Below are 25,737 nucleotides of genomic sequence, written 5' to 3' on the forward strand. Positions count from 1 at the left end.
GCTTATCGTCTGTTGATGTACCCACCTTTCCACTATCACTTGCCACTGCCTCATATAAAACACATGCCATCATTCTTTCTAGAATAGTCGCGATTATTTCTGGTAATTTCATCGTCTTCTTTCCACGAACAGGATTTTTGAACGACCAGGCTTTTTACAACGAAATTATCATCATGAACTCGACACCACAGGAGGCGAACAAGGCCGTCAGGCTGACATCTCGCACGAAGGAACTTCTCGCCATCGATTCTAAGTATTCCGCAGGTGGCATCTTTCCTCTTCCTGTATTCATCCAGAGTGGCCGAGGATCTATTCTGAAGGTGAGTAACTGGCTGGAAGTATCAGACCTCAGAATCCAGTCAGCAGAATGCTAACCATATGGGTCGATGTAGGATGCCGATGGAAGAGAAATCATTGACTTTATTTGCATGCTCAGCGCGACAAACCTGGGCCAGTGTCATCCAAAGCTCGTGGAGGCAGTGACAGCTTCCATGAATACCAGTATGCTACTCTTTTCCTCGCTTGCTGAAATACACCTAAAAAAAATAGAATCGTCCAAATACTAATAGTACGATTTGTAGTAACATTGACCAACATTGCAACAAAGGTCGGCGGTTGGGCGGAGTTTACTAGGGACATGTGCGAACGATTCGGATACGATAAGATGGTAGGGATGGTATCTGGCACTGAGGGTGCTGATGCTGCTGTCAAGTTTGCGCGTAAATGGGGTATAAAGGTCAAGGGAATCAAGCCTACTGAGGTTCTGGTTCTCGGTGTCTCGGACAACTACCACGGTGTCGGCTCCGGGATCTGGCCCATTATGAATGATATGGGCCAGGCAGCAGGTAGATGCTTAATACGTCTTGCAGATGATGAGCTTGGCTAACACGCATTTCCAGACTACGGTGTAACCAATTCAAACCTCAGAAACACAAACCCTGAAACGGGGAAGTTGCTGCGCTATGGAATGCTTGCAGACTTTGAGGAAGTTATCGCTTCCACTCATCATCGTCTTGCAGCAGTGATGATGGAGTGCATCCACGGCAAAAAAGCGTAGGTTTCCCGGTCCTTTGGTACATTGCATTGTCAGTCGCTGTCAGGCTCATGATGCTGACTGTAACAGCGTGTTTGAAGAGGAACTGCAGTTCGCAATCGGCGTCCGCAAACTATGTAAAAAATACAACGTACTATTCATTGCGGACGAAGTCCGGCAGGGTTCTGGAAAGACAGGAAAGTTTCTCTGCTCGGATTGGATGGGCCCAGAGAACAAGCCTGACATGGTAGTGATGGGCAAGTCTATTACTGGTGGAGCCTACCCAGCTTCGTACGTCCTGGGCCCCAATGAGGTTATGAACCTCGTTGGGGGTTACGAGTCAGTGGCGACATTTGGTATGGCACCTGCAGCAATTGCTGCGACCCGGGCTGCCCTCAAGATCATTGATGAGGAAAAGCTGGTTGACAGAGCCCTTTGGATCGGTAACATCTGGAAGAAAGAGACGGCCGGCTGGAACTTCCCCTGGCTGGACTACGTCACCAACAGAGGTGCAGATATTGGTATCTACCTCAAGCGCTCAGACAATCCGCGGCTCACTACTCGACGATTAAGTATGCTGGCATTGCATAAAGGCATTCTCACTTACCCTGACGGGGACCGTGTCAGATTGGGTGTTGCGTTGAACATACCCGAGTCAGACTTACGCAAAGGTATTGCAATAATGGAGGAATCCCTGGCTCAACTGGATGACTACGAGATTATTGAGACCGGGCCACCTATGAAGGGAGTAGTTCCTGACATGTAGACAACACCAAGCGGGGCTGGGCGTGCCTAGTACTAGTTCTATTTCCTTTCACCAGTTCACTAGGGTCATTACGAGAAATTTATTTTCGCTTTAGTGTTCAATTTCTTCTGCTTATGGTAACCCGACTATTAATCGAATTTTATTGGATACAGAATCTACGGTGTCGGTTCTCCTCTTTTCGACATTGATCAGCAAACCATTATGAACTTATCAGTCGAATGCTTGCCTAAGCTTGCAAATGGGGCTGATCTCGATGTCAGGATTCCCTTCGTCATGGGTGACACGACATGGTAGTTTGCAGTGATAAGCAATGTAGCAAGGTCTGGAGTCCGAGGTTTAGTAATCCTGATAGCCTGGTTGCTTGCCTAACCCAACCCAACATTATACAACCCCCACAAAAGCAGCCTAGGTCCATTCTGGAGGGGTCCATCAGTTCAGAAGAGCATCAATTGCCGAGAGACCAGCCGAAAGGCATGTAACTGATTTGTAAGTCGCAAGTGTTGGTTTGCGTAGACCAAGAAAAAGCCCATATGTTATCTCTACGCTGTGGGTCGAGTAGTACGAATGATAAGCGCGGCCTGAGATGGAATTGGCTAACTCTAAGGGCTCGCCATCTGGGGTGAATATCCCGGGGGCTAGGGGCAAAATGAGGGGATCGCCCCATAAGCGTCTTGACATCGCCACAAGATGTCCCACTCAATTGCGTACTCGAGAGAGGGGTTCTAAGTGCTTTTTAGTGAGAGTTGACGCATTCATTTGCTTTACATCCCCCGGTATCTCACAGGCCATTTCATTCGGATCTTGCAACAGTTCAGCTTTATAGAGAAGATCATTTTCTTTTTTTTTCCCTCATTGTATCAACATGGAGTCTTACAGCACGCCGACTCGTGTCGAAGGCGCCCCCGCCTCCCTTGCACGGAAATTCTCTTTCGTGTTAGTTATGAAACCGCTCCGCGCTTCTATCATCAATGCTCATTATCCATACGATTGACACGCTCTAGATCACTGCTAGGTCTTGCCTTTGCTATACTTAATGTCAGTCTCTTCCAGACAAGATTTCCCTCGCTGACACATAAACACCTTTTCCCTAGTCATGGACAGCATTTACGTCGAGTCTCCCACTTAGTCTGACATCCGGGGGCCCATTAAGCATCATTTGGGGTAAAGGAAATGCAACTGCCTTGCTTTAAACTTAACTGACTATCAGGAACGAAAGGGCTTCTCGTTGCGTCTATCTGTACACTGTGCATCGCCTTTTCCCTGGCAGAATTTCTGTCAGCCTATCCGATGTATGGTTCATAACGAACGCGGTTGGGGCTAAGGGCATGGCAATATGCTAATAATCTTCCTGTTGTAGAGCAGCAGGGCAATACCACTGGGTGGCAGGTGCGGCGTATCCCCCTTTTTTGGTGCTACAATGACTTTCCTCACTTAGAAACTCAGCTGATGTGATTCTTGGTCTTCGACGTACAGTCGGTATGTGACTACTATTGACCTACTTTGCAACTTGGCATATTCATTAGGTCTAGTCTCATGGAAGAGGCACGTGTTATTTCTCTCCTGGTTAACGGCCTGGCTCAACGTGGCCGCCTGGGTACTGTCCATGAATTAAAGACTCACGGTGTGTGATGACTTGCTTATTCTTTTCGACACCAGGTATTTCTTACAGCGACTGCCTCGCTTTTCGGCGCCTCTTTGGTAATGAACATTGTGGCGCTCATGCACCCGGTATGCAGGCTCTTACCCCTCAGGCGGATCAACTCTCTAGATATCGAACACATACCAAGCTACTGAAGCGCTTCACTAATGTCATTTTCACAGGGGTTCGATCTTCAGAGGTGGCAGTTGTTTTGTGTCTATTGTGGCTTCATTACTGTTGCTTTCTTGGTCAATGCTTTCTGGAATTCTTTTCTGGCACTCCTAAACAAAGTCGCACGTGAGTACTCGAAGACCCGTTTACATTATCAAATGGTGTCTTTCAGTTATGCTAATCAGCCAAGTTTTATGGTCTATTTGTGGCTTCGTCGTGATATCAATCGTGACAATATCGTGTTCTTCACCTAATTACACCTCGCCGAGGTGAGCATTCTGGCAAATGAATATTCTTCGTCTCGGGTACCTAACACAAAGCAAGCTTTGTCTTTACCGATTTTATCAACGAGACTGGATGTACGCATTGCAGCCCTACTTGTTGAGTTACATCAGACACTTTAGCATTTGTGGCGGAACTGACATTGAGCGACTGGTGCTTAGGGAACGATGGTATTGCTTGGCTTCTGGGTGTATGCACCATTTCTGGAGAGTATCCGTAGGTATAAAGTGAAGCTGATGACAACCGATAGCTTTTGCAGGGAAGCCTCTGCTTGACAGGAATTGTAAGTGCTTCCATCATCTCTTCCTTTTCGTATCACTGCCCTAACAAGATCAAGGATGCCGTCGCCCATATGATTGAAGGTGGCTATTTGTCCTTGGCTTTCCCTATATACTGTTTCACTTACAGAGTGCTTACACAGAAATCCCCGACCCATCAATTCAAGGTCCTCGGGTGATGGTTGCATGCGTAGCGGTTGGTAGCTTCACCAGCTTCGTGCTCATAATCATCCTTCTTTTCGTTGCACAGGATATCAATACCGTCATCAGCTCCGCTTACGGGCCACTACTTCAACTACTTCTCGATGCGACGCATAGTAAAGCAGGGGCGATTTGCCTATTGGTGTACGATGTCTTTTTTTTTTCCATTCTTGGTCGTATTTCATGGTGAACTCATGAAACAATTGCTTCAGATTTCCGATCGGGTGTCTCATACTCGGGGTTTGCGCCATTATGACCACTTCCAGCCGGATGGTCTATGCTCTGGGAAGGTAAGTGGTTTTCCTTCCTCTCTTTCCCACCTTTTCTTGCTTTGTCCGACGTGACTAACAGTGAAAGTCATATATAGAGATAACGGCCTGCCTTTTTCTCCTAGATGGACTAAGATTCACCGAAATCTAGGTGTACCATTCAATGCCCTCTGCCTTTGTTGGACACTGGCCGTATGCTGTGGTTGCATCTACCTAGGATCGACGACGTGAGTGAACCACACTGTGTTTACTTTCCAAATCCCCTGGCCCCGCCACTGTTTCGCAGGTATGGTTTCCCAATTAATCGCTTCTCTCCTTAGTGCATTTAACGCCCTGAGCTCCGCCACAGTAATCTGTTTCGATTTATCTTACCTCTTACCCATATTTATACATTGCCTACGCGGACGAAACCAGCTTCCCGACAGAGCATTTTCCCTATCTCCTGCTCTGGGTTGGACTGTAAACATTGTACGAAACACCCTTTATTCGTCTACTTTGTGCTTCCAAATCGCTCTGTGAAGAGCCATCTGACGTTTGAGGTTTTCCTGGCCAGGTTGCAATTGTTTATATCACTTTTACCACAGTCCTCTTTATCCTGCCGCCTAACTTGCCAGTCACTGGTGAGAATATGAGTAGGTTTTTCTTTTTCTTTTTCTTTTTTTCTTCCCTATATTTCTCGGGTAAGAATGCGTGCTGAAGTCATATTTAGATTATGCTGTGGCTGTTGTCGGTGCGCTCGTCGTGATGTCCACCGTCTTTTGGTTCGCCGGAGGGGGTAATAATTTTGACTGCACTATGGCGGGCACGCACCACGATGATAACGTTCCTGTTGAGGTCGTAGCTTCGTCCTTCGACCCGGGGAAGTAATTGAAAAAAGCCGGTGGAACTATTATGCTACTTTAGGTTTCACGACTTCATCCACGGAAATTTGAGTCTGAAATAAGTCGCGGTTTTTGGCCAAATGCGTGTCGTGGTTTCGATTGGTCCCGCAACACCTGCGAGCTATTTAGATGCCAGGCGAGTTATTGTGAATACTCACTCTTACAGTATTTTTAACAAAATGAACTCTCCCGTCTATATCGACCAAAGCTTTCTACAAGTTTACGCAACACGCACAAGAAGCGCAAACGTTAATTCATTTGGAATAATGGAGACCTCGCAGAGACATAAAATGTCGATTGCTGAGCCCCCCGTGAGAGTTGAATGAAGACCATAGCCACCAATTTCCTTTACTCTTTCTTCGCTCTCTCTCTTAATATAACCAAAGCACCACAACTAGGTAAACATGATGCGAAAGCCCTGTATTTCCATAGCAGTTGTTAAACAGCGCGGGCCAGAGTCTAAGAGATGCTGGCTTTTCCATACCAGCTCCAACAGGGCAATAGTCTGGTACATGTTCCCTAGGTTGTACTTCTTCACCATGCGGAATAGATAGGTCCGAACGAATGCCCGATCTTCTGGTTCCTCTGCGTATGCGCCTAAGACGGCCAGCGGCCAACAGAGGACTGTTGTGTGGTTCGACTCTGGCGGGATAGCCCGAAGTAGTTGCATGAAATTGAGAATCAGTTGGCGTCTATAGGAGACAGAGCCCTCAGCAGTGCCTCGCTCATTGAGAGGGGACATATCTAAGAGTGAAAGAAGAGCCAGCTGATAAATCAACCCACATCGGTATCCGTCGCCATCATTTTGGATTTCCGGTGTCCAAGATTGAATGACTGAATGGGCACGCAACCTTGACAGACACATATGCATCGGCAATCCCCCCACGCCTGCGTGGATGAGATTATCATGAATCGCGATGGATATCTCATATACCTGTGGAATCCACTGATAAAGCGTGAATGCGTTCCCGCACAGCATTCCAACCAATGGCGTTTGATTGCGCATCAGGATGCGCGAACAGAGCTGCACATCCGCTTCTGATCTGAGCATAGTTTCACTATGATCTTTGGGTGAAGTACAGCTTGGCAGAAGAGCAACAATGTACAAATAAAATTCAGCAGCGAAGGAGAATAGAGGCGTATTCGAGCAATGAGCTTCGGCGGCACTGAAAAGGTCTTGAGCAGCACGAAGGTGGAGGAAGGCATGTTCGTGTGTGTCAGCATTGGTGGTCTCTATAGCACACAATATGAGACATGTAATCATAAGAAAAACTGCCAGATCATTCTGACCCTGGGAGTAAATGACCAGGCTATGCTTTAGACTCCGTAATACCTGAGCATATTGCTCCCAGACTGCATGTGCAAAATGTCCCCGTCGGTTATTTTGAAGATAGATTACGCCACTGAAGGCGAGCAGCGCATGAAGGATCATGTCCGACTGCATGGCCACCGGAATCAATACGTGCAAGAATGGATTCGAGGGCTCGTCGCGGATGCATACGACCTGCGCCGCCTTGTGCAAGAAGAATGTGTAGAGAAAGGCAGCTTGACTGCGACTTAGTTGCGGGTGAGATTGCCTTAATTCCTGGAACATTGGGCTATGTCGCGACCGGGGCAAGGAGCGTAGCAGGAGCTCGGTATTGGGTGGCGATGGCGAATCGGGCCTAGATCGGAATGCAGAGAGGGCCTGCGTAGAACTGCTCTTGCGGCGTCTCTGTCTAGGAAGGATAGTATTAGCCGACGATAGCTTAGCCGTCTGGCGTGACATTTCTCCCCAGGCGCAGATCAGAACATTGCGCATGCAAGCCGCACATGAAGGCTTCTGCTCATCACATTTTTTCCGGCGTATTTTACAAGTGATACAACCGTTGCTCCGCGGCATGGCTGCTGGTAGGGCAATCAAAGGTGGAAGAAGTTGTGCGCATGTGTCTAGGTATTGGCGAAGAAGAGTTCTGAGGCCAGATTGAAGGTGTCTGATAAGATCAAACCAGAATCATGAAGCAAGAATACGGTGATTAAGAGTGGGGACGCCATAACTCTACTTATCGGGGATGAGTGGTTTAGGTAGCGGGGAGTCACATGAGAGGATCGGACCAGCAGCCAATGAAGAGCTCACCCGCGCTTATCGATAAGCGAGATTTATTTCCCCGCCCGGGGAATCTTATCATTGCCTTGACGGGTCTGGTAGTAATGAAAGGGGGCTTTGATTGACCCCATTAGCCTAAAAGTCAAACTAGAATAGTACAATATTTAAAGGTATACAATTCGCAAGTACCTTGATCACCAGTGCAGAGTTATTCAGTAGCTGTTTGTCCTCAACATCATCAAAATGTCTCTTATTCCTACAACCCTATACTACGCTGCCGCGGTCATCAATGCCATCTCTATTCCAGGCCATATCAGCTTTGGGATCAATGAAGTTGACCCGGCCATTGCTAAGATCCCCGAAGATAGAAAGCATGCCCTCGGGAAGGCAACTGCAACTACTGCCTGGGATATGGTGAATGCCCTGTTGGCTGCCTCTGGTGAGCTTTAGTTCCTCTTCTTCTCCTAGTGTTCCTGTTGTGGTATGATCTTGTGAGTAACTCTGTCGCATTAACACACAATCTAGTATTGCTCAATATCAAGTGGTCAAAATACGGTGTGCGGACTTGGGAGGAGAAAATAATCATTGGCACTTCTGTGGTAGCTGGAACATTGACCGGATGGAGATACTTCAAAGTGCGCTCTTATGGTGGATTGGGTTGTCTGTGGGCTGCCCCTTGGTTTACCTTGGGCGCCATGATCTCTCAACAACTTGGAAGCCTCTAGATATCCAGTATCGCAGGGACTTACGACATTGTTTTCCCAGCAGGTGTTTGTGGGAGAATTGCTACGGCAATAGATCGAGGATCGGAATGTTTCAGTTACCTAGTGTTGTTAGGAAAGCCGCACTCGGTTTGTTTGTTTTCTTCAATTTGTATGAAGAGGTGCCGAAGCCAGACTCATCACCTCCAATTTCTCATGGGCCAATTCGGCAACTCTGTATTGCGGATAAGATGGCGCCCCAATGACAAATCTACGGACAGACTCCCTGTTTACTTAGCGAGATTAGCCAACAAAATTATTTCATCTCCGCGGCACAATTCCTTCCAGAACAGTGGGAGATAGAAATTTGCCTCTCACCCGCCCTATCCTTCATGGACCTTCTTGCGTCTCAATTAGTGTAGGGAAAAGGGAACAAGTCAACGGCAAGTAAATCCAAAATGTGATTCAAGATTCCATCGTTAAAATGTTCGGTGCTCTATCTGAGTTTAGCTCTTCTCGATGCACATCACCACCCATCCACATAGCAACCTGATATCACCAGCTGTCTCTGCCGATTCTCATTGCAATTTTGTACTCCCAATCGAGAAAGTCCGCCCAAGTGACCATCATCACTGGTAGATTATTAGCACTTAAATCTTCGTGGGTGAATCTCAGACTCGGTAAGGGTATTATTGTAATAACTGCCACGCGGTAGTGAGGGCCTCGTTGTACTCACGAACAAATCTGAAACCGTGCGAAGGGACTGGAGAAATTATGTTGGTAGAGTAATTTGTGGCCTTTGAAAGCGTTCATGGTATTGTCAGGGACGCGCGAGCTGTGCTAGGCCGTCCCAGCTGGTGGGTAGATAATATCCTGACTTGGTGGCTCCCACTCGCGCATAGTGTGGGCGCAAGTCTTCATTTCTTCGAGCCACGGACCCTCGCCAGCAACCTCCAAGAGTTCATCGGAGTTCATCAACATGAACCCCGGCAGTCTCGTTATGAGTATTGAGACTTCTCGGTTTAAGTTAGGAGTAACGTGCTCTCGGCAGTTGACGACTCTTGGGACTGGAATACCAGCTGCTCGAGCCATTTGCATTACAATAACTTCCTCCACGCTCGTGCGATTGGTCCATTCTAGAACGAGTCCAAACTGCAGCTGGATGATGTGCGGGTCAAAATATGTCCTGAAAACGTAGAAGTAGCATCGTGAGAAGTGGTAGAGGAAACCATGTGCTTTACCCCAAAGCCATCTGCTATTGGCGCCTGGTACGGCGGACACTGGGGTTACTCTTTGGTTTGTAGTAACAGTGTGTACTGGCCTGGTATAATCAGGAGTCATGATTGGGGGCAATAGGGAAAGCCACATTTAGAACAAAGCCCTCCAGAAGATGAAGAAGCAAGCGTTTCTCGGGCGCTGAACGGAGTAAACAAGGACATGCCGGACAATTGACCTTGCCGTTCCGATATGGCTCTGCATGTGCTTTTCTTTAGGGATTATATCTTTAGCTAGGCGAGGGTCTAGAAATGCAGACATTATGGTGAAACAGAGGGATATCGATTCGTCAATGATGGTTAATGTGAGTGGCAGGTATGAACTGCACTCTCGACCCGTAAAACTGAGCTATTCTCCAGCATGAGGTATACGGCGTACTACTAGGCATACATGACAAGGACAAACTCATTAGCCATTTCCAAGACCGCGGTCAGAAGATGAATCATAGACCTCGACCATGGCCTCTAATTTATCCCGAACATGACAACACTGCGAAATCCCTGAATAGATAATGCAATGTCGTCCTATCATCCTTGTCTCAATTCGGTCTAACTGATTACCTCATTTTTATCCTATTCTACACCATCACCGTAGAGTATTCTAGCACCTTCAGGATAGCTACCTAAGGGCACTGATTTCAGACTTGTGATATCCACAACATACGGCTTGTCCATGATCTCGTTCGTAGCTGTCATAGCTGCATGCCTTACAGATAGTTTATCGCATATCACCCAGCCTTCATCATTCGGCGCCCCGTATGGACCCCGATGACGCAGTGCTCGGTGCAACTGTGAAAGACCCCGTAGCCAGCAATTGATCTGGTAATATCCATTCCGCCGAGAGTATCTTGGGCGCCATGGGCTAGATCGGCAGGTGAAATTCCAACCGTGACTGTACATTAAACTTAGTTCTTCACCTTGCGCCAAACTAAGCTAAGATCATCCGTAGAATAATTGAGTTTTGTTTGATCCTTTGCCAGTACTCGTCAAACACACGTGGAAATTCTGGAGGCGATTACCAACGCATATCAACGCCAACTGTTTCACAAAGATCTCCTGTAACACTGCCTGATGCATTAGCTCCATTACTCAAATGGATCGATCTTGTCATATGGAATCTTACATCGGGATATAATGTTATTGGTGCGTTATGGCAGGTGACAATGCATAGCCGAAGTCTGTACGACCACGGGTAGTCGTTCGAGGATTCGATACACCTATCATTACCTGGACGTGAAACATAACGTATGCTTGCAGGGGTGAATGTAGGCCATGGTGTAGATTTCCATTGTGTTACACATCCCCAGCGCTCTGGGAAAATATGAATCTGCTTATTTCTCGGACACCTCGTGAATATACAATACGATTATTAGCAACATCAGTACGGCTCACTTGAATCAACCGTTAACGCCAAGAACGCAACTCGGATAGAAAGTCCATTCTCTCGTGTCCGTATGCGCTTGCGAGGAAGGTTTGAAGTAGGAGGCCTGATTTAGACTCGCCAAGTGTAGAATCATACTTTCACTTGAAGATCACACGAGGTATCATGGGATACATCAACTACCCTATTGTCATGGATTGGCTTCACCTCCTTGTTCAATCGTAGGCAACATGTGAAACGTTAGATTTTGATTAATTAGCAACATTGATTCGTGGGGCATTGATTCAGGATCACGAACTCGAAATCCAGCACCGCTCCATCCACACAGATGCTCATCTCGTAATGAGAGTGGCCGTGCCAAGTACTAGACATAGATACCTTGATCTGCCGTGATCAAACATCGGCGAAACCTACAGGATGAGCGAGTAGAGCATCGTCAGAGTCGACATGGCTGGTATAAGAAGGGTGGCTCTCCACGGATTCAATCAAGCTAATGCAACATCCATCAGACCCCCTAAAACACTCTTCAAAAAAAGATAATCTTTGTCCTCATCATGCATCTTATTCCTGTTGCTATCGCCACCCTTCTGACAACTGCCAGCGCTATCAGAATTATCAAGCCCGCTGCCGGTGACACTGTTCACTGCAACCAGCCATGGCAAGTTTGCTGGACCGCGGTCGAGTAAGTATCGCCAAGGACTCAGAATTCTGAAAAATGGCCCTAGCTAATTTAGCCACATTTTCCAGCACTGATCCGCCACAGTTCTGCCTCTACCTCACCAACTTCAGGGAGTTCCCTCCCCAGATCGTCGATCTCCTCAGCCGGACGCCCATCACAACTGATGGTGGCGGCTGTGTGACGATACCTCCGCCAAGTTGCCCATCCCCCCTTCGAACAACGTATGTGGTAGACTCTAATAGAGTACTTTTCGTGGGGTGCGTGTCCAATATTTGCTGACATGGAGGTTGCGTTCTCTAGTCCTTATCGCGTCCGGGCTGCTTCCTGTTCAGATCCCAATACTATCTACGCGGAGTCTGGGGACTTTACTCTCCTCCCTTAACTTCCTGCCTCTACAAAGAGACATGTACATGGAGTGGAATTGTAACACGTCAGGTCGTACTTTGATTAACAAGCAGGCTGGTAGGAGGCAAGCTAATAAAGTAGTCTGTTCTGTTTGAGTGCAAGCTTAGTATGCCGCAGGCATGGAGCGAGTCGCAACATCGCTAATCCTAACTGGCTTCAACAGTCAGTTCTTTCATTCGTTTGGGAATTTCACTCTTGTTAGGTTGTATTTGTTCGAATTTGAATTAGTTGCCTGCTTTTCCACAGCCTTTTTCTTCTAAGAGGAAGGACACACAAGGGATCTTACAACTCAGTGGAATGCACAGGATCAGCCGCGAGTCGCTTTAGTAGTTCCAGGTTCTATAATGGTGACATTATTCCAGTAGTTTTGTGACTAGCTTTGATGTGGCAAGATTGAAAGCCTGGATCAGTACTTGATAATCAACTCAGCAGGTATCTCAAATTTAAAGCTGCTGCTATCAACGCAACAAGTATAGACGTAATAGGCAATTTGGGTTATCTGTATACGGAGTCTGCTTGATACCCAAGCAAAGAACCCGTAACCGAGTAAACTCTCTGATAGCGTTACTTTCAGTTATAGGATCAAGTAAGCTACTAATGATATGACTGTACATCTTCACGTGATATATGATCACTAGGGCAACAGACAGTTCGTGCTTGCGGAACGCTTCTTCCTTCCCAGTAGTCAGATGCATAGAGGGAGCTGCGGAACCAAAATTCGGCATCCATCATACCAACTGACCATGAAGTGTCATGCCCAAATACTTGGGCGCTCTATTCTTTCCTCAACACCTATTAGCCAACCATGTTTCTCTCCACCAAGTTTCAGGTCGCCCCGCTGTTCCCAGAAGACCCACTCAGGCTTATTTGCACGGCTTAACTCCACAAAGCTTCAGGCTCGCGTAGAGTACAATTGGATCAAGGGGGTGGAAACACTTGAAGAATATCAGCCTGGAGGTTACCACCCGGTTATGATTGGTGACATGCTTCATAACCGATACCGCATCGTGGATAAACTAGGTCATGGTGGTTACTCTACCGTCTGGCTCGCTCGAGATACTGCCCTCAAGCGATACGTCGCGCTGAAAGTCAACACAGCGGATGCACATCCACGTGAAGCAATGGTCCTTAGGGCACTGTCTAAGCCATCCTCATCACCTCCAGCCCACGGACGCAGCCTGATACCGGTAGTATTCGACGAATTCGAAATACAAGGCCCTAATGGAACTCATGCATGCTATACTACAGCTCCCGCACAATGCAATCTTAGGGAGATCTCATTCAGCCGTCTTTTCCCCCTTGACGTGGCTCGAGCGCTGTGCTATGGACTTACACAGGCTGTTGCTTACACGCATTCGCACGAATATGTACACGGAGGTTTGTCAAGAAGGCCCTCTCGCGACGTGGACCCTTTAGCTAATATCGAACCTACCGAATCAAGATATTCACCTGAACAACATCATGATCAAGCTTCCATCTAACTTTGACAATCTTTCAATCAAAGAATTGTACCAGAAATATGGAGAGCCCGAGACTGTTCCCATCACGCGCTGCGATGGAAAGCCCCTTACACCTAATATCCACACTCAAACGGTGATACCTCTATTCCTAGGAAAATATGCTGAAACGATGACGCTAGCCGACGTACGTCCACTTCTAAGCGACTTTGGAGAGGCCTTTGCCCCGACCTCAGAAGTCCGACTTGGGCAAGACTGCCACACGCCCCCGGCTTTCCGAGCCCCAGAAGCCAGATTCGAGCCGCAAAAACCGCTCACATATTCTTCGGACATATGGAGCCTAGCTACAGCGATATGGGAGATTATGGGAATGAAAGCTATCTTCAGTATTGAGATAGTTCCTGACGATGAAATCGTGGCACAAAATATCGATGTACTGGGACCACTGCCAAGAGAGTGGTGGCTGTGTTGGGAGGGGAGAAGCAAGTTTTTTACGGAGGATGGGCATCCAACAGACGCATATCTGGAGAATAAATGGCCTCCCCTCGAAGAGTCGTTCGACGTAGACATACAGAAGTGGAGGAGAAAGTGGAGGGGTGTGGTCGAAGAGGATGAGAGAGCCGCCTTTTTGGATCTGATCCGCAGGATGTTGCTGTTCCGACCGGAAGCGCGACCGACAGCGGAAAATGTGCTCCAGTCGGAGTGGATGGTCAAGTGGGCTTTGCCGGATTATGAGCGAAGCTCAAATATATCTGGTTGATGTGATGAGTATGCAAGGAGGTAAATATAGGTGCTAGTAGCGAGACTCAGCCAGAAAATCCAGCCAGTTAATCCCGACCTAAATCAGATTTGCGTCTTTTGGTCCATCAAATCAACCAATACCGAGGATATTTTTTTCTCTCCTTTCATTGACAAAATTATTACAGGGCAAGCCTAAACACATTGGAGCATGACAACAAAATTCACTTTTCCAGAAGCCATGTAACAGACCATATCCGGACATTAGAGATCACCTTGAAGATGGACGCCTCTGAATTCATCGGCCGCTGCCCTATCTGCGAGGGCATTGATCCAACCGGCAAGACGTATAGCCGCCTTGAATATCTGTTCATCAACAATAGGCGCAGCTACCTCGTAATACTCACCACCCAGGTCGTTCTCCTCAAGCCACTCAAGCCCCCTTTCCATCACGAAATCACAATTTAGCTGATTTGATTCCGTCGCCCACTTCTTGATGCATTTCAAGGGTTGTCGAGTATTTGCACACTCGGTATCAACTGGTCGCGGCCTGTTTTCCCGGTGGAGTCTATCGGCCCACTTCGCTGACGCTAGCCTTTCGGGATTGTGTTTGAGACTGTGCTTTATGCCATTGATTTTGTGTGGAATGGCAGTATCCCAGACTGCGTGTAGGTTCCATTTCTTGTTGTCATCGTCGCACGGAGCCTTGGCATCGAAGCAGACACGAATATCATTTCCACCTCTTGCCACTCCCGTGGTGTGCAGGGGTTGGTGTAGGTCCCCGAAAAGGTGAATCAAAAACATCAAGGCCTCCTTTTTCTGGGTCATATTGGCTTTTTTGTCATTGATTTGATGAGTCTATAGTCCGAGAGTGTTAGAGACCGAGGACGCAGAAGGACAAAAGTAAGAAATATTTCGTGTCAACGATATTGTGGATACAGGCAACTTACCATATTTGCCATCAGTGAAATGATACAGCCTTCGGCAGGGCAATCATCCGGATATGAGACGGAACATGAATTTGGAGGTTCGTCATTTGGGTCTGAAGCCAAATTAGATGGTGAGTGATCCATATACTATTCGTATAACATACTGATATAATGCAAGGGTCTAGTGAGCGGTCGTTTCCACTTGATGGTGTCCGCCCACGTTGCGGCGTCAGAGATATCAAAGCCTTTATCGTTGGCGAGAAGCTCATTTACGAGATTAGAGCCGGTAGTAGTAAGGTGTTTCTCAGCCAAGTAGGCGATAGCTCGGTGCCCAACATCTCCCCAACCGATCGCTGGTTGCACTGACAGCGTACAGATTGTGAAAAGAAGGAAAGCCCGCATTGTAATGGTACGTGTCGTAAGTCTGGTCCCTAAACAAATGAACAGTGGGTTTTGAGGTACAAGCACTAAGATGCCAAGGGCATCGTCTTCTTATAACATCGCTCCGGCTAATTGCCCAGTTTTGTAGGAGCACAGCAAGCGGGTGCCTACTAACTACATACCAATGACCATCCAAGAGCTGTCACAATGACATTATTGGTTCTTGTAATACAACTCCACCGTAGATACTGTGTCAAGTGCGGAGAAATATGTACTGAGATTTCATCATTGGAAGGAGATGAACAAAGAAAAACTAGCTATACGAAATCTACTCCCGCGCACAGCCAAACTACAGGGACCCACGGTTTAATATGGCTCAATCGTGCTTAGATTTCTATGCTTATCCGAAGCAAGAAACCATGGTGTGGTTTGATCTTGAATTCTAGCCGTGGCCTATTTCTTTAAACTTTATCTCCCCAGTGGATAAGGCTGCCGAACACACCATGTATCGTAATGATTATCACACTGCCAATTATTGAAATCTAACCTTGCCCACATAAACCATGGATCATTGACAGTTTGGATATTTCACTCTTTTTTGCGAAGAATCCTTTCTATTACTAAGTCTTTTGTTAAACGATCCAAGCGCTATACCACGGAGGGCGCACTGTGACTGCTGAATGGCATCTGCCATGCCTCGCTACAAACATCTAGTAACCGAGTCTACAAATGTTTGACCTTCCGCCAAGTTTACTACTCAACCCATGTCCTTGAATGTACTTCCACGATTATCATTGCTAGCTTAGTAAGTAATACACACAGATTAGCCATTTCTGACAGTCTGGATCAGCACTTTGTAAAACAAAAACGAGACGGAAGAGTAATTGTGCGTCACAAATATTTTCCATCGCTCTCCAAATCAACATTTTTCGACATTGTCATCATTATCAAGAGAAAAGTACCGAACTTGGCTGAAGAACGCCTCAAACTCAATGGGCAAAAACAATCGGACGGCCTTCTGTCGCTCCCTGCCGAGCCCCATAGCTTACCCCATCGACCCTCAATCCCTCCTCATTGAGTAGGGTGATAGTATCACCATTGTTGGAAAGAGGGCAGTTTGACATCTCAAACCTCTTCATAGCTCGAGGGTCCAAAGCTGCATTATGAGGGAGCGCTTGAACTTGACCAGCAGCATTATGAAACCTCCATGATTCCAGGGCTACTCTGTGATTTGTAAGGTTCTCAAGCGTAACGAACTCTTTTTCTTTGGCAGACCGGTCATCTCTGCCTCGTGGATTGATGAGGGCTTCCTTGATATTTACCGAGTGTTCAATGATCTCCTGGGGTAGAACGTCCGCCCAGGTAACTACGTGTTTTGCGAAAGCATGTCCATTGCGGTCATCGGTGTGAGCGGCTTGTGATGCGAATGCAAGGAATACGCCAGTCCAATGATCGTCGTACTCAATGAGAAGGCCGCCATCCTGAAATACGCCATCATCCTTGACAAAGTGCGGAATATTGCCCTGGTTCATGTGAACATTGTGGATTCCATTTCTGGTGTTGAACATAGAGCCAAATAGATAGATGGTAGCTTTGTGGTGAATTGCCTTTTTTACCTCCGGCTCCAGAACGTCGATTATATCGTTATTTGTGCCGGGGATGTCATGGGGAAGAACACGGCCGCTCTGTGTAGTGAAGAGGTTCCCTCGAATGAAGTCTAGACCTTTACCATCAAAATCGGTGAGGTCCTCAATTGGGTGGAAGCCGAAGTCCAAATTAGATAGCTTCTCGGCTATGGGATGCTCGACAATGTTATGGTTCACCCAATAGGCAAGCCGGGACTCCTTGCCTGTGGACTTGATGTTGATTGCGGCGCGGAATAATCCAGGTATCTCCCTTGGTTTCTGCTTGTTTGGTGGATTGCCCTTGTGTTTGTGTCGGTAGTCACGGTCGAATTGTGGCATTTTTGCATTGTTGTCATGGTAGTACAGCGAGAGATGGGGGGATTTTGGGTCCTCGAAACGATCTTCCAGCTCGTAGTGAGCTGGAAATCCCTTCCAGATTCCGTAGTCTCTGACGGGCATGGTGTTTATGAGTTATGTAGCAGCGTTAGAATATATATTGAGCTAGTATCGTTAGGAAGCTAAAACGAGGTAAAGCTTAGTCCAAGTGCAATGGATCTAATATATCTCTGGGGAATTTAGAGGAGGGGAATGTGGAACAAACCACGCTTTTGCCCTCATCGCCGCTACGATTCGATCTCTTCTAGTCTGGAACGGTCTACCGTGTTGCATCTTTGGTGTTCGGTCGGCCTCCAGCCCGTTCCATGGTTTCTGTGAGCCAATATAAGCTTATGTTGTAGTGTATTATCACGCCAACGCATTTCACGTGGACACTTGTACCGTATCAGACCACTTCTACCATCTTAGAGGTATATGCATTTCAATTAATCGGTTTCTTAGAGAGCATCCGTGTTTTGACCTAAATGGAAGTACGAGTAGGAGATACCCAAGGGGGTAATAGCTTTTGGATTAAGAATATATTCCGCACATCAGCAGCCTCATGGCTGTGCATGCAGGGATCCGTCCACCTCAATGCGCTCTCAGAGGCCTCGTTGTAGCACCACCAAAATGATCTATATATATAACCTGACGCTTCATGTCGTTTCTGTTTCATTTGAGAAGCAGCGTCCCGAGAAGGGCTGTCAACCTCGTATTCGTCGATCCGCTAACTCTACTATTTAAAGTTATCCGTATTTCAACGCCACCCCCTCCTTGTGGGAATGACTTCCGCGAACCAACCTTTCAGTTTCTATTCATGTTTGTGCAGACACCCACCTATAATTTTTATGAGCCCAATACCTTGTTCTTCATTTGACTTTCCTCGTGATGAGGGATGGAGTTCACTCCGCACCAGGTGTAGCCAAGGAACGCCGCGTCGGAACACCAGCATCTGCTGGATACGAACGAATCTTGGCTTCGTCCAAACTTGCCCAGTCTGCGGAAGACCTCGTGTTCGAGGGCAGATGATGTGAGGCTGACTGCCCCAACGGTGGCTGGGGCTCAGCTGAGGTCTAGTCAATTCCAAATAAATGGAATAGGGGTTCTACGAGGGACTTCATGATGGGCGTATGAAATAGCATGTGAAACGTGCACTCGAACCACAGAATCCCAAATATCCACATGCAAAATGTCACCTAAACGTCTCATTGTCTGCTGCGATGGTATGTTCGATTGAACTACTGGAGGAAGCTAAATCCGTGCTAATCGTGGTCGGTTCTTCCAGGAACCTGGAAAGACTCGACAGCGGATTCTCAGGAACCTCCGTCCAATGTTACGCGGTTGACGCGCACTTTAAGCCGCGTGGCAGTCGTCGAAGAGAATGAAGTGAACAAAGAAATTCCTCAAATCGTCTACTACCAGAAAGGCGTTGGGACCGGTCTAGCCGACAAGTATTTCGGAGGTACGGTGTCTAGGCGTTGAATCCGACCGTGTTCCATGGATATTCCTGACTGATATACTAGGTGTCGCCGGGATCGGGATCAGTGCGAACGTTCGTGCCGCCTACGGCTTCCTCGTGGATAACTATGAGGAGGGCGATAAGATCTACTTTTTTGGATTCTCACGTGGTGCCTATACCGCCAGAGCGATCGCGGGTATAGTCTGCGAACTAGGGCTGTTGACTCCCCGAGGCATGGACAATTTTGCCACGGTATACGATGACTTCTACGACCGAAAATTACCAGCGTACGATGAGGGAAAACGCCGACAGCTGGGTTTCCGCGACCCCCTCCCACGGTTCACAGTAGAGATTGTCGGGGTCTGGGATACGGTCGCGTTCCATAAGCCCTGGTTGTTCGGAAACTGGTTAGGGGAGAAACTCGAGTTTCGTAATACGCTGCTCTCTAGAGAGGTCAAGTATGCGTTTCATGCACTTGCGTTGGACGAGGAGAGAAGCGCCTATCAGCCCACACTGTGGCATCAGCCAGAGAATGCCGACGGACAAGAGCTGCTGCAGGTGTGGTTCTCTGGTGTACATACAGATGTGGGCGGAGGAGGGCAGGACCCTCGACTGGCGAATATCACACTGGCCTGGATGATCGCGCAATGCACCAAGCATAATCAGTTGAGCTTCGATATTGAGGAGTACCTCTTCGACCGTCCTCCACGACCGTTAGAGGCAGACACAGCCCCATGGGCGACGGCATTCGGCAAAACAAACACGGGAAGCTTGGCTCGGACGGTGGAGACCATTCTGGGCGGGAAGTCAAAGAGGACTCCTCTCCAGTATAAGCAGACTGGCGATGGAAATCCACGGCCTACCAATGAGGTGATTCATGCTTCTATCGAGGACCGTGTATTGAGTGGGAAGGGAACCATAGCTGGAGCTGTATCTTGGCCCTCGCTAGTAATTGAACGCCTAACTCCTGATCAAGAATGGGTACTGGACAGTGGAGACAAACTTGTGCAAGCGCCAGTGCTGAAACAGGAACTGTTCATGAAGGGTAGGATTCGGACAGTTCATGTGGATGAGGTAGACTGATGTACTAAGTCTAGGCATTTCGTGTAGCAATAGGGTGTGTTATTTAGCCTGATTCACTTGTGGCAATTGCTAAACCCAGGCGGATAACTTTGGTAGTAATCCTGATGTTAACATGACTAGAAAAGCATATCAAGAACGTCGACGCTTTACTGTATCACAAATGACAGTTAATACTTCTCTTGACTACACTTTTCCTGCCTTCTTCAGTTGATTCCATGGTGTCGAATCTAAGCCTTGCCGAGATCAGCCAACAGAAAGCACCATTTTGACCCACCTACACGGCGATGGGTCTAGTAATGAAATCCGATAGGGCAGTTCGTTAACTATGAAATTAAAGATTCAGAATTAGCGGTAGTGCTTATCGAACAATAAGGCGATCTCTAACACGCACCAATTACTGTCCAAGGCACTGCCTGCCTATTCAGTCCGCTCATATCAGAGCCAATAAAACTGCCGCTCTAGGGTCATCTTTGACGCTAAGCTCCACCAGTACGGCGACGATGTGATCCTGCCGCCCGCTTCTGACCCGATGGCCGTGAGATCGACTATTCGAGATTCACAAAACTATGTGAGTTCTTGGGCGACCTGTTGCTCATTGGTAGGTGTTTCGTATCAGGCCTCATAGCATTGCATGGGCTATAGGTCCTGGAAGACCTGGTACCCTATCACGCAATAATTGATGATTACCAACCAGCAGGGTTAAGACTTGGGTCAAAGACCGAAGGGCCGATAGACAGCTCAGAGATGACAAATGTACTTGATGATAGCTTGGATGGGCTTCTATAATTGACGCTGAAGTAGCAAGCATAATGTTACATCTTCTCATGCATGTTTTAAGGCTCTCAAAATTAGGTCATGTCTCTATCCCAAATCACCAATATGCATGTCAAAAGCCGCCCTCCACCAGGAATCATGATGGGCAATTCTGGTTCTCCAGAGGCCGAAAAGCAGACGACGACAAAGCCGGTGGACGCAGTTCCCCCTCCGCCTCCTGATGGCGGTTTGACTGCGTGGTTGCAAGTTGTGGGAGCCTTTTTACTATTCTTCAACTCCTGGTAAGTGATGAGATGTGTTCAGGCATAGCCAATAACGCCAACCAAATCATGTTGTAGGGGCATTCTGAACGCCTACGGAGTATTTCAGAGCTACTACCAGTCCGACTTGATCCCCACATACTCGTCCTCCGCCATCACCTGGATCGGCACTGTGCAAGGCTTCGTCCTGTTTCTGGTTGGAGTGATCGTGGGTCCTGTCTTTGACAAAGGTTTCCTGCACAGCTTGATCGCCTTCGGAACCTTCATGGTAGTTTTCGGCCTGATGATGACATCGCTCTCAACCCAGTACTATCAGCTCTTCCTTGCCCACGGCATCACAGTGGGTATCGGCTGCGCATTTCTCTTCCTACCCAGCATCGCTATCGTCGCCACCTACTTCACCTCACGCCGCGCCCTCGCTACCGGCATCACAGCGTCAGGAGGTAGCATCGGGGCGGTGATCTACCCCATAATGTTCCACAAGTTGATCAGCCAGGTAGGGTTTGGATGGACAACACGCATCATCGGCTTTGTAGCGCTAGCCGGACTATCCATCTCATTGCTCGTATTGAGACGGCGGTTACCACCGCCAACAAAGAGCAGATCATTACTGGACCTCGCTGCCCTCAAAGAGCCACCCTTCCTCATATTCAGCTTCGGCCTCTTCTTTTGTTTCGTGGGACTCTACTTTCCCTTCTTCTACCTGCAAAGCTACTTCACCTCATATCTACACAATGACAGCAGCCTGGCTTTCTACATCTTCGCTGTCCTCAACGCTACCTCTGTGCTGGGTCGCATCACCCCAGGCCTCATGGCCGACCGTATCGGTGGCCTGAACACACTAGTACCTATTAGTCTCCTTGCGACTATTCTGGCATTCGTGTGGATTGCTGTCCGCAACGTGGGTGGGGCTGTCGTTTTCACTTGTCTCTATGGATACGCTTCTGGGGCCATTGTCTCCCTGCCACCGTCCATCTTGACACGCATGTCTCCGAACCTGGGCGTTGTGGGCACGCGCCTGGGCATGATCTTCATGTTTGCTGGGTGCGGGTTCCTCATTGGTACTCCCATTGCTTCCCTTCTGTTGGATCTGGAGCAGGGTTCTTTCTGGAAGGCTCAGCTCTTCAGTGGTATGTTTGTTGCTGCTGGGACGATCTGTTTCGTTGTTCTGCGGGTGATGCTGTGGCGGCAAGGTGGCGGTTGGAAGATTTGAGACCCATTGAGTAAGAGGGAAAAACTATACACCACAGGGAAGTTTTGGGTGGTGATGAGGCAGAACTAGCAACAAATATTGTCGACCGATATGGCATTATAGAGGAGTAAGCCCGTGTTGTGATGATTAAGATTACTGAGCCCGGACCATGTCGATATTACGGAAGAAAGAAGAATAGATGATTCTAATAAAATCGAGGAATAATTGTGATCGCAACCCCAGTCCTGCTGGTCCGGATCTTCACTTGATTTATGGAAGTCTATTTCTACCTCGCTTTCAAAATTCAGGAGCTAAGGCTCCGAAGTAGCCATTCCCTCCACCCCTGTTCTTCGACAATAAACCTCACACGAGCCTCAAGCCACTCGGTATTTCCCCAGAACCCCCAAGAAGCCTGAAACCTGCACCAGTCCACTAGAGCTGTCTCCCAGTGTCGTACAAAGGTTTCCCAATCATACCAGCGCTCTCCTTTATCCTGGAGCAACATCCTATGGTAATGCTCTAGCAAAGTTCGCTCACCTTCACACATCTCCAGTCGCTCTGGTAGCAAGTCGTCCTCATCGTCAACAAGCATCTTCAGTGGAACTGAGCATGTGAAGAGTTTAGCCAGGTCGCAAACTCCCAGACCTAACCCGACATATTGAAAGTCAAAGAACGCTACTTCATCTCCCTTAATTGTCGTAAAGAGGTTCTCCGACTTGACATCGCCATGGATAAGTGACTCCATCTGCCTTCCACAGGGTGTCAAGAGCAATGCAGCCATCTCAGCCACGGATTGAGAAGACCCATCTGAGGCTGTACACAAGATATCGGACCACTCCGAGTCCGTATCCTCCAAAAGCGAAGCGTACTCCTCCCGGCGAGTCGCCAGATAGGTGTATCCTCCGTTAAGCCACAGTGCATTCCCTGTCTCCGTCTTCCCCTGGTCCCGCCTCCTCTTCGCTTCCTCAAGAGGCGACAGGACATACCCATCCAGACTCCTATCGTCAGACAACAGCCCCCACGACCGACTATGGAACCGCGCCAACCAGTCCAGAGCCCCACAGACCTGAACACGACTCAACACGCTCCTCTTCTCCCCCGCAACCGGAAACGCAGGCCGCAAATCAACCATGATCGTCGCCATCAAGCCACGAAGTTCCTCTTCACCTTGCCTCTCATGCATATCTCGCGTTGACGCCAAACATTTAGCAACAGCAATATCGTCCCCTAGTCGGGGGACTACATCGCTGTAAAAGTATTGCTCCACCTCATAACTCAGCATCTTCCGGAGATGTCCCTCGTCTTCCTTACCCGCTGCTTTGCGAGGCGGTGAGATGAGCTTCAAAATCAGAGGAAAAGTGCTCCCCGCAGCTCTCGAATCCACTCCGCAGAGCTTCCCGAGATGCTCCGCCGCTTCGGCGGTGGTGGCTCGGGCGGTGAGGGCGCAGATGTGCCCGTACCCGGCCCACAGGGTCTGGAGGGTGATACAGGAGACGAGATCGAGGGAGTGCCACGACAGCATGATGCTGGCGACCCGGGCGGGGTCATTGGTGGGTGGTGGTGGCATGGTAGATATCTTTCAGGCCACTGTTTATGATATTTCTAGAGGAGTGTGGTTCCTGGGAGGCAGCTTGGAACAATGTGAGATCCAGCTGATAAGATCGGAGAGAATCTAAATCTGGAATGTAGTTTTGGAATTCCATGGGAAAGAAGTGCTAGGGTGGACCATGTATGCCAGGAGTGCATTATCGTTCACGTGAGTATGGATGATGAGATATGATAGATGCGACATCAAGTGCTGTGACATGATTCAGTGAGTGGTGTTTCATGTACAATCAATCAACCTACTTCTTAGTACATGGCCACGGTTACATGGGGAACCTTAATATATTTTGGGGCTTGAGGACTGCTTAACACCTATGAATCCGCTTCTCTACACTATGTGGCAATGTATACTTGGAAGAATATTGTGTAGAAGATGCCGATTCGGGTTTAGATATCAATTTCTTCCTAAAGCCCAAAAGGGTGTCCACAAACATTGCATATGCCTATCCAGACGAAAATAAGGACAAGATAATTAATCTGAAGGCAAAGCTTCGCGACTTCCATTCTTTTGAGATACGAACTGTGTAAAGCCATGAGAGATGTAAGACAATAATCATTAAAACTAAATAGGGAAGCAGAGAACAAATTCTGCGCAATTAAAGTAGAAATTAAAGCCACGAACAGACGAATGAATCAAATAGCTGAATAAGAAACCCAAGTTCGTATGGCACCCACTCCAGAATCGATTGCGCCAGAACCAAATTGAAGCAGAACCCCTTCGATGTCTCAAGCACATAGGAACCCAAAAAAAGTGAGTTTCTTACTCTAACGCTACTTAGTGTCGTTATTGAAAGTCTCACCAGAAGAAACCATTTCTCCTGATTCTTCATCTGAGACCCCACTCCGTGCCTCTGAGAGATTCTGACCATTATCGGACCCCCCGGTGTATCTAGTAAGACTTCGGTGCAAACTGTGGAGTACGTTATTAGATCCGGTCTGTCTGCGAAGAGCTTTCCAAGTAGTGCGGGCCGATTGAGATGAATTCCGAATTTCTTTGACTGCAGATGGTAGAGTAATCAAAATGACCAACAATATCACGAAGGCGACAATTGTGCACACAATCATCTGCCGAATAAGATCTCCCGTCGGCTTGGCTTGCATGCTAAAGAAGCTAGTAGCGAAGGACAGCGGAAGAAAGAAAACGGTCGAATAGGTGAAGTACTTGATGTTGTCATTTTGTCGGAAGTTGCGATCGTCCATTTGCTGGTTGTAAATGGCTGTTGTGATTTCTCGATGGGAAGTGACTGATTTTTTGAGTGAGGCCACCCGCGTTTGACAGACTTTGAAGTCCCGCACCGCACTTTCACCGAGGAGCAACGACCTCTGGACTGCTTCTCGATACTTGATCTCATGTCTTTTAGTCCACCTGGGCTGATTGCCTCTGCGGTTCTCCTCCCGCACTCTCCATTCTTTAATCATTTCGTATATGTTGTTGAGATCTTCGGTCAAAGTGTCAAGTACTTCGTTCCATGATATCCACACTCTGTGTGATTTGAAATACTCATTCGGTGTGAGCTTATCCAAATCCTGCATGGCTTGCTGAAGATCTGTGTGAATAGCTTCGCAGATTTCTGAGGTGCTCATGTTGACCTCAGTGAGGACACGATAGAACAACAACTGCTCCAAGATTCTCCGCTTTTGCCACATCGAGTCCCCGCAGTCGAGAAAGAAGGCTTTCAGATCTTGACTTAAGGGAGACAAATATTTCGTCATCGGCTCGATGTGAACATTAAAATAGCTTTCAAAAAACTGGCAAGTCCAGTAATGATCAAAGATGTCTCCCAGAAACCTAAAGCTAGCGGATGCCCGCAGA

The 25,737-nt window shown here is 47.8% G+C and overlaps 12 protein-coding genes across 12 annotated transcripts; 6 read left to right on the forward strand and 6 right to left on the reverse strand.

Moving 5' to 3' along the window:
- Positions 1-173: 173 nt before the first annotated feature.
- On the forward strand, positions 174-1,799 carry AtWU_07026 (putative acetylornithine aminotransferase; the record flags this gene model as incomplete). Its single annotated transcript, XM_035502135.1, has 5 exons — positions 174-320; positions 393-501; positions 582-845; positions 900-1,053; positions 1,124-1,799. 5 exons carry the CDS (start codon positions 174-176, stop codon positions 1,797-1,799), a joined length of 1,350 nt encoding a protein of 449 aa, XP_035358028.1.
- Positions 1,800-5,914: 4,115 nt separating this feature from the next.
- Positions 5,915-7,402, reverse strand: AtWU_07027 (Zn(II)2Cys6 transcription factor; the record flags this gene model as incomplete). Its single annotated transcript, XM_035502136.1, has 1 exon — positions 5,915-7,402. One exon carries the CDS (start codon positions 7,400-7,402, stop codon positions 5,915-5,917), a length of 1,488 nt encoding a protein of 495 aa, XP_035358029.1.
- A 447-nt stretch (positions 7,403-7,849) lies between these two features.
- On the forward strand, positions 7,850-8,331 carry AtWU_07028 (uncharacterized protein; the record flags this gene model as incomplete). Its single annotated transcript, XM_035502137.1, has 2 exons — positions 7,850-8,045; positions 8,132-8,331. 2 exons carry the CDS (start codon positions 7,850-7,852, stop codon positions 8,329-8,331), a joined length of 396 nt encoding a protein of 131 aa, XP_035358030.1.
- An 816-nt stretch (positions 8,332-9,147) lies between these two features.
- Positions 9,148-9,648, reverse strand: AtWU_07029 (phosphotransferase family protein; the record flags this gene model as incomplete). Its single annotated transcript, XM_035502138.1, has 1 exon — positions 9,148-9,648. One exon carries the CDS (start codon positions 9,646-9,648, stop codon positions 9,148-9,150), a length of 501 nt encoding a protein of 166 aa, XP_035358031.1.
- Positions 9,649-11,516: 1,868 nt separating this feature from the next.
- Positions 11,517-12,023, forward strand: AtWU_07030 (FRG domain family protein; the record flags this gene model as incomplete). The annotated part of the gene is made up of 3 exons (XM_035502139.1): positions 11,517-11,644; positions 11,710-11,862; positions 11,942-12,023. 3 exons carry the CDS (start codon positions 11,517-11,519, stop codon positions 12,021-12,023), a joined length of 363 nt encoding a protein of 120 aa, XP_035358032.1.
- Positions 12,024-13,507: 1,484 nt separating this feature from the next.
- AtWU_07031 (kinase-like protein) lies at positions 13,508-14,263 on the forward strand (the record flags this gene model as incomplete). Its single annotated transcript, XM_035502140.1, has 1 exon — positions 13,508-14,263. The coding sequence occupies one exon, from the start codon at positions 13,508-13,510 to the stop codon at positions 14,261-14,263; it is 756 nt and encodes a 251-aa protein (XP_035358033.1).
- A 242-nt stretch (positions 14,264-14,505) lies between these two features.
- On the reverse strand, positions 14,506-15,572 carry AtWU_07032 (S1/P1 nuclease; the record flags this gene model as incomplete). The annotated part of the gene is made up of 3 exons (XM_035502141.1): positions 14,506-15,099; positions 15,192-15,283; positions 15,335-15,572. 3 exons carry the CDS (start codon positions 15,570-15,572, stop codon positions 14,506-14,508), a joined length of 924 nt encoding a protein of 307 aa, XP_035358034.1.
- Positions 15,573-16,540: 968 nt separating this feature from the next.
- Positions 16,541-17,635, reverse strand: AtWU_07033 (O-methyltransferase; the record flags this gene model as incomplete). The annotated part of the gene is made up of 1 exon (XM_035502142.1): positions 16,541-17,635. The coding sequence occupies one exon, from the start codon at positions 17,633-17,635 to the stop codon at positions 16,541-16,543; it is 1,095 nt and encodes a 364-aa protein (XP_035358035.1).
- A 1,105-nt stretch (positions 17,636-18,740) lies between these two features.
- On the forward strand, positions 18,741-20,093 carry AtWU_07034 (T6SS phospholipase effector Tle1-like catalytic domain-containing protein; the record flags this gene model as incomplete). Its single annotated transcript, XM_035502143.1, has 3 exons — positions 18,741-18,774; positions 18,837-19,013; positions 19,075-20,093. The coding sequence occupies 3 exons, from the start codon at positions 18,741-18,743 to the stop codon at positions 20,091-20,093; spliced, it is 1,230 nt and encodes a 409-aa protein (XP_035358036.1).
- Positions 20,094-20,972: 879 nt separating this feature from the next.
- AtWU_07035 (MFS monocarboxylate transporter) lies at positions 20,973-22,340 on the forward strand (the record flags this gene model as incomplete). Its single annotated transcript, XM_035502144.1, has 2 exons — positions 20,973-21,148; positions 21,206-22,340. The coding sequence occupies 2 exons, from the start codon at positions 20,973-20,975 to the stop codon at positions 22,338-22,340; spliced, it is 1,311 nt and encodes a 436-aa protein (XP_035358037.1).
- A 283-nt stretch (positions 22,341-22,623) lies between these two features.
- On the reverse strand, positions 22,624-23,886 carry AtWU_07036 (phosphotransferase enzyme family protein; the record flags this gene model as incomplete). The annotated part of the gene is made up of 1 exon (XM_035502145.1): positions 22,624-23,886. The coding sequence occupies one exon, from the start codon at positions 23,884-23,886 to the stop codon at positions 22,624-22,626; it is 1,263 nt and encodes a 420-aa protein (XP_035358038.1).
- Positions 23,887-24,695: 809 nt separating this feature from the next.
- Positions 24,696-25,508, reverse strand: AtWU_07037 (Mg2+ transporter zinc transport protein; the record flags this gene model as incomplete). Its single annotated transcript, XM_035502146.1, has 1 exon — positions 24,696-25,508. One exon carries the CDS (start codon positions 25,506-25,508, stop codon positions 24,696-24,698), a length of 813 nt encoding a protein of 270 aa, XP_035358039.1.
- Between the last annotated feature and the right edge of the window lie 229 nt (positions 25,509-25,737).

Source organism: Aspergillus tubingensis (genome assembly GCF_013340325.1).
Source record: "Aspergillus tubingensis WU-2223L DNA, scaffold_8, whole genome shotgun sequence".
Lineage (NCBI taxonomy): Eukaryota > Fungi > Ascomycota > Eurotiomycetes > Eurotiales > Aspergillaceae > Aspergillus > Aspergillus tubingensis.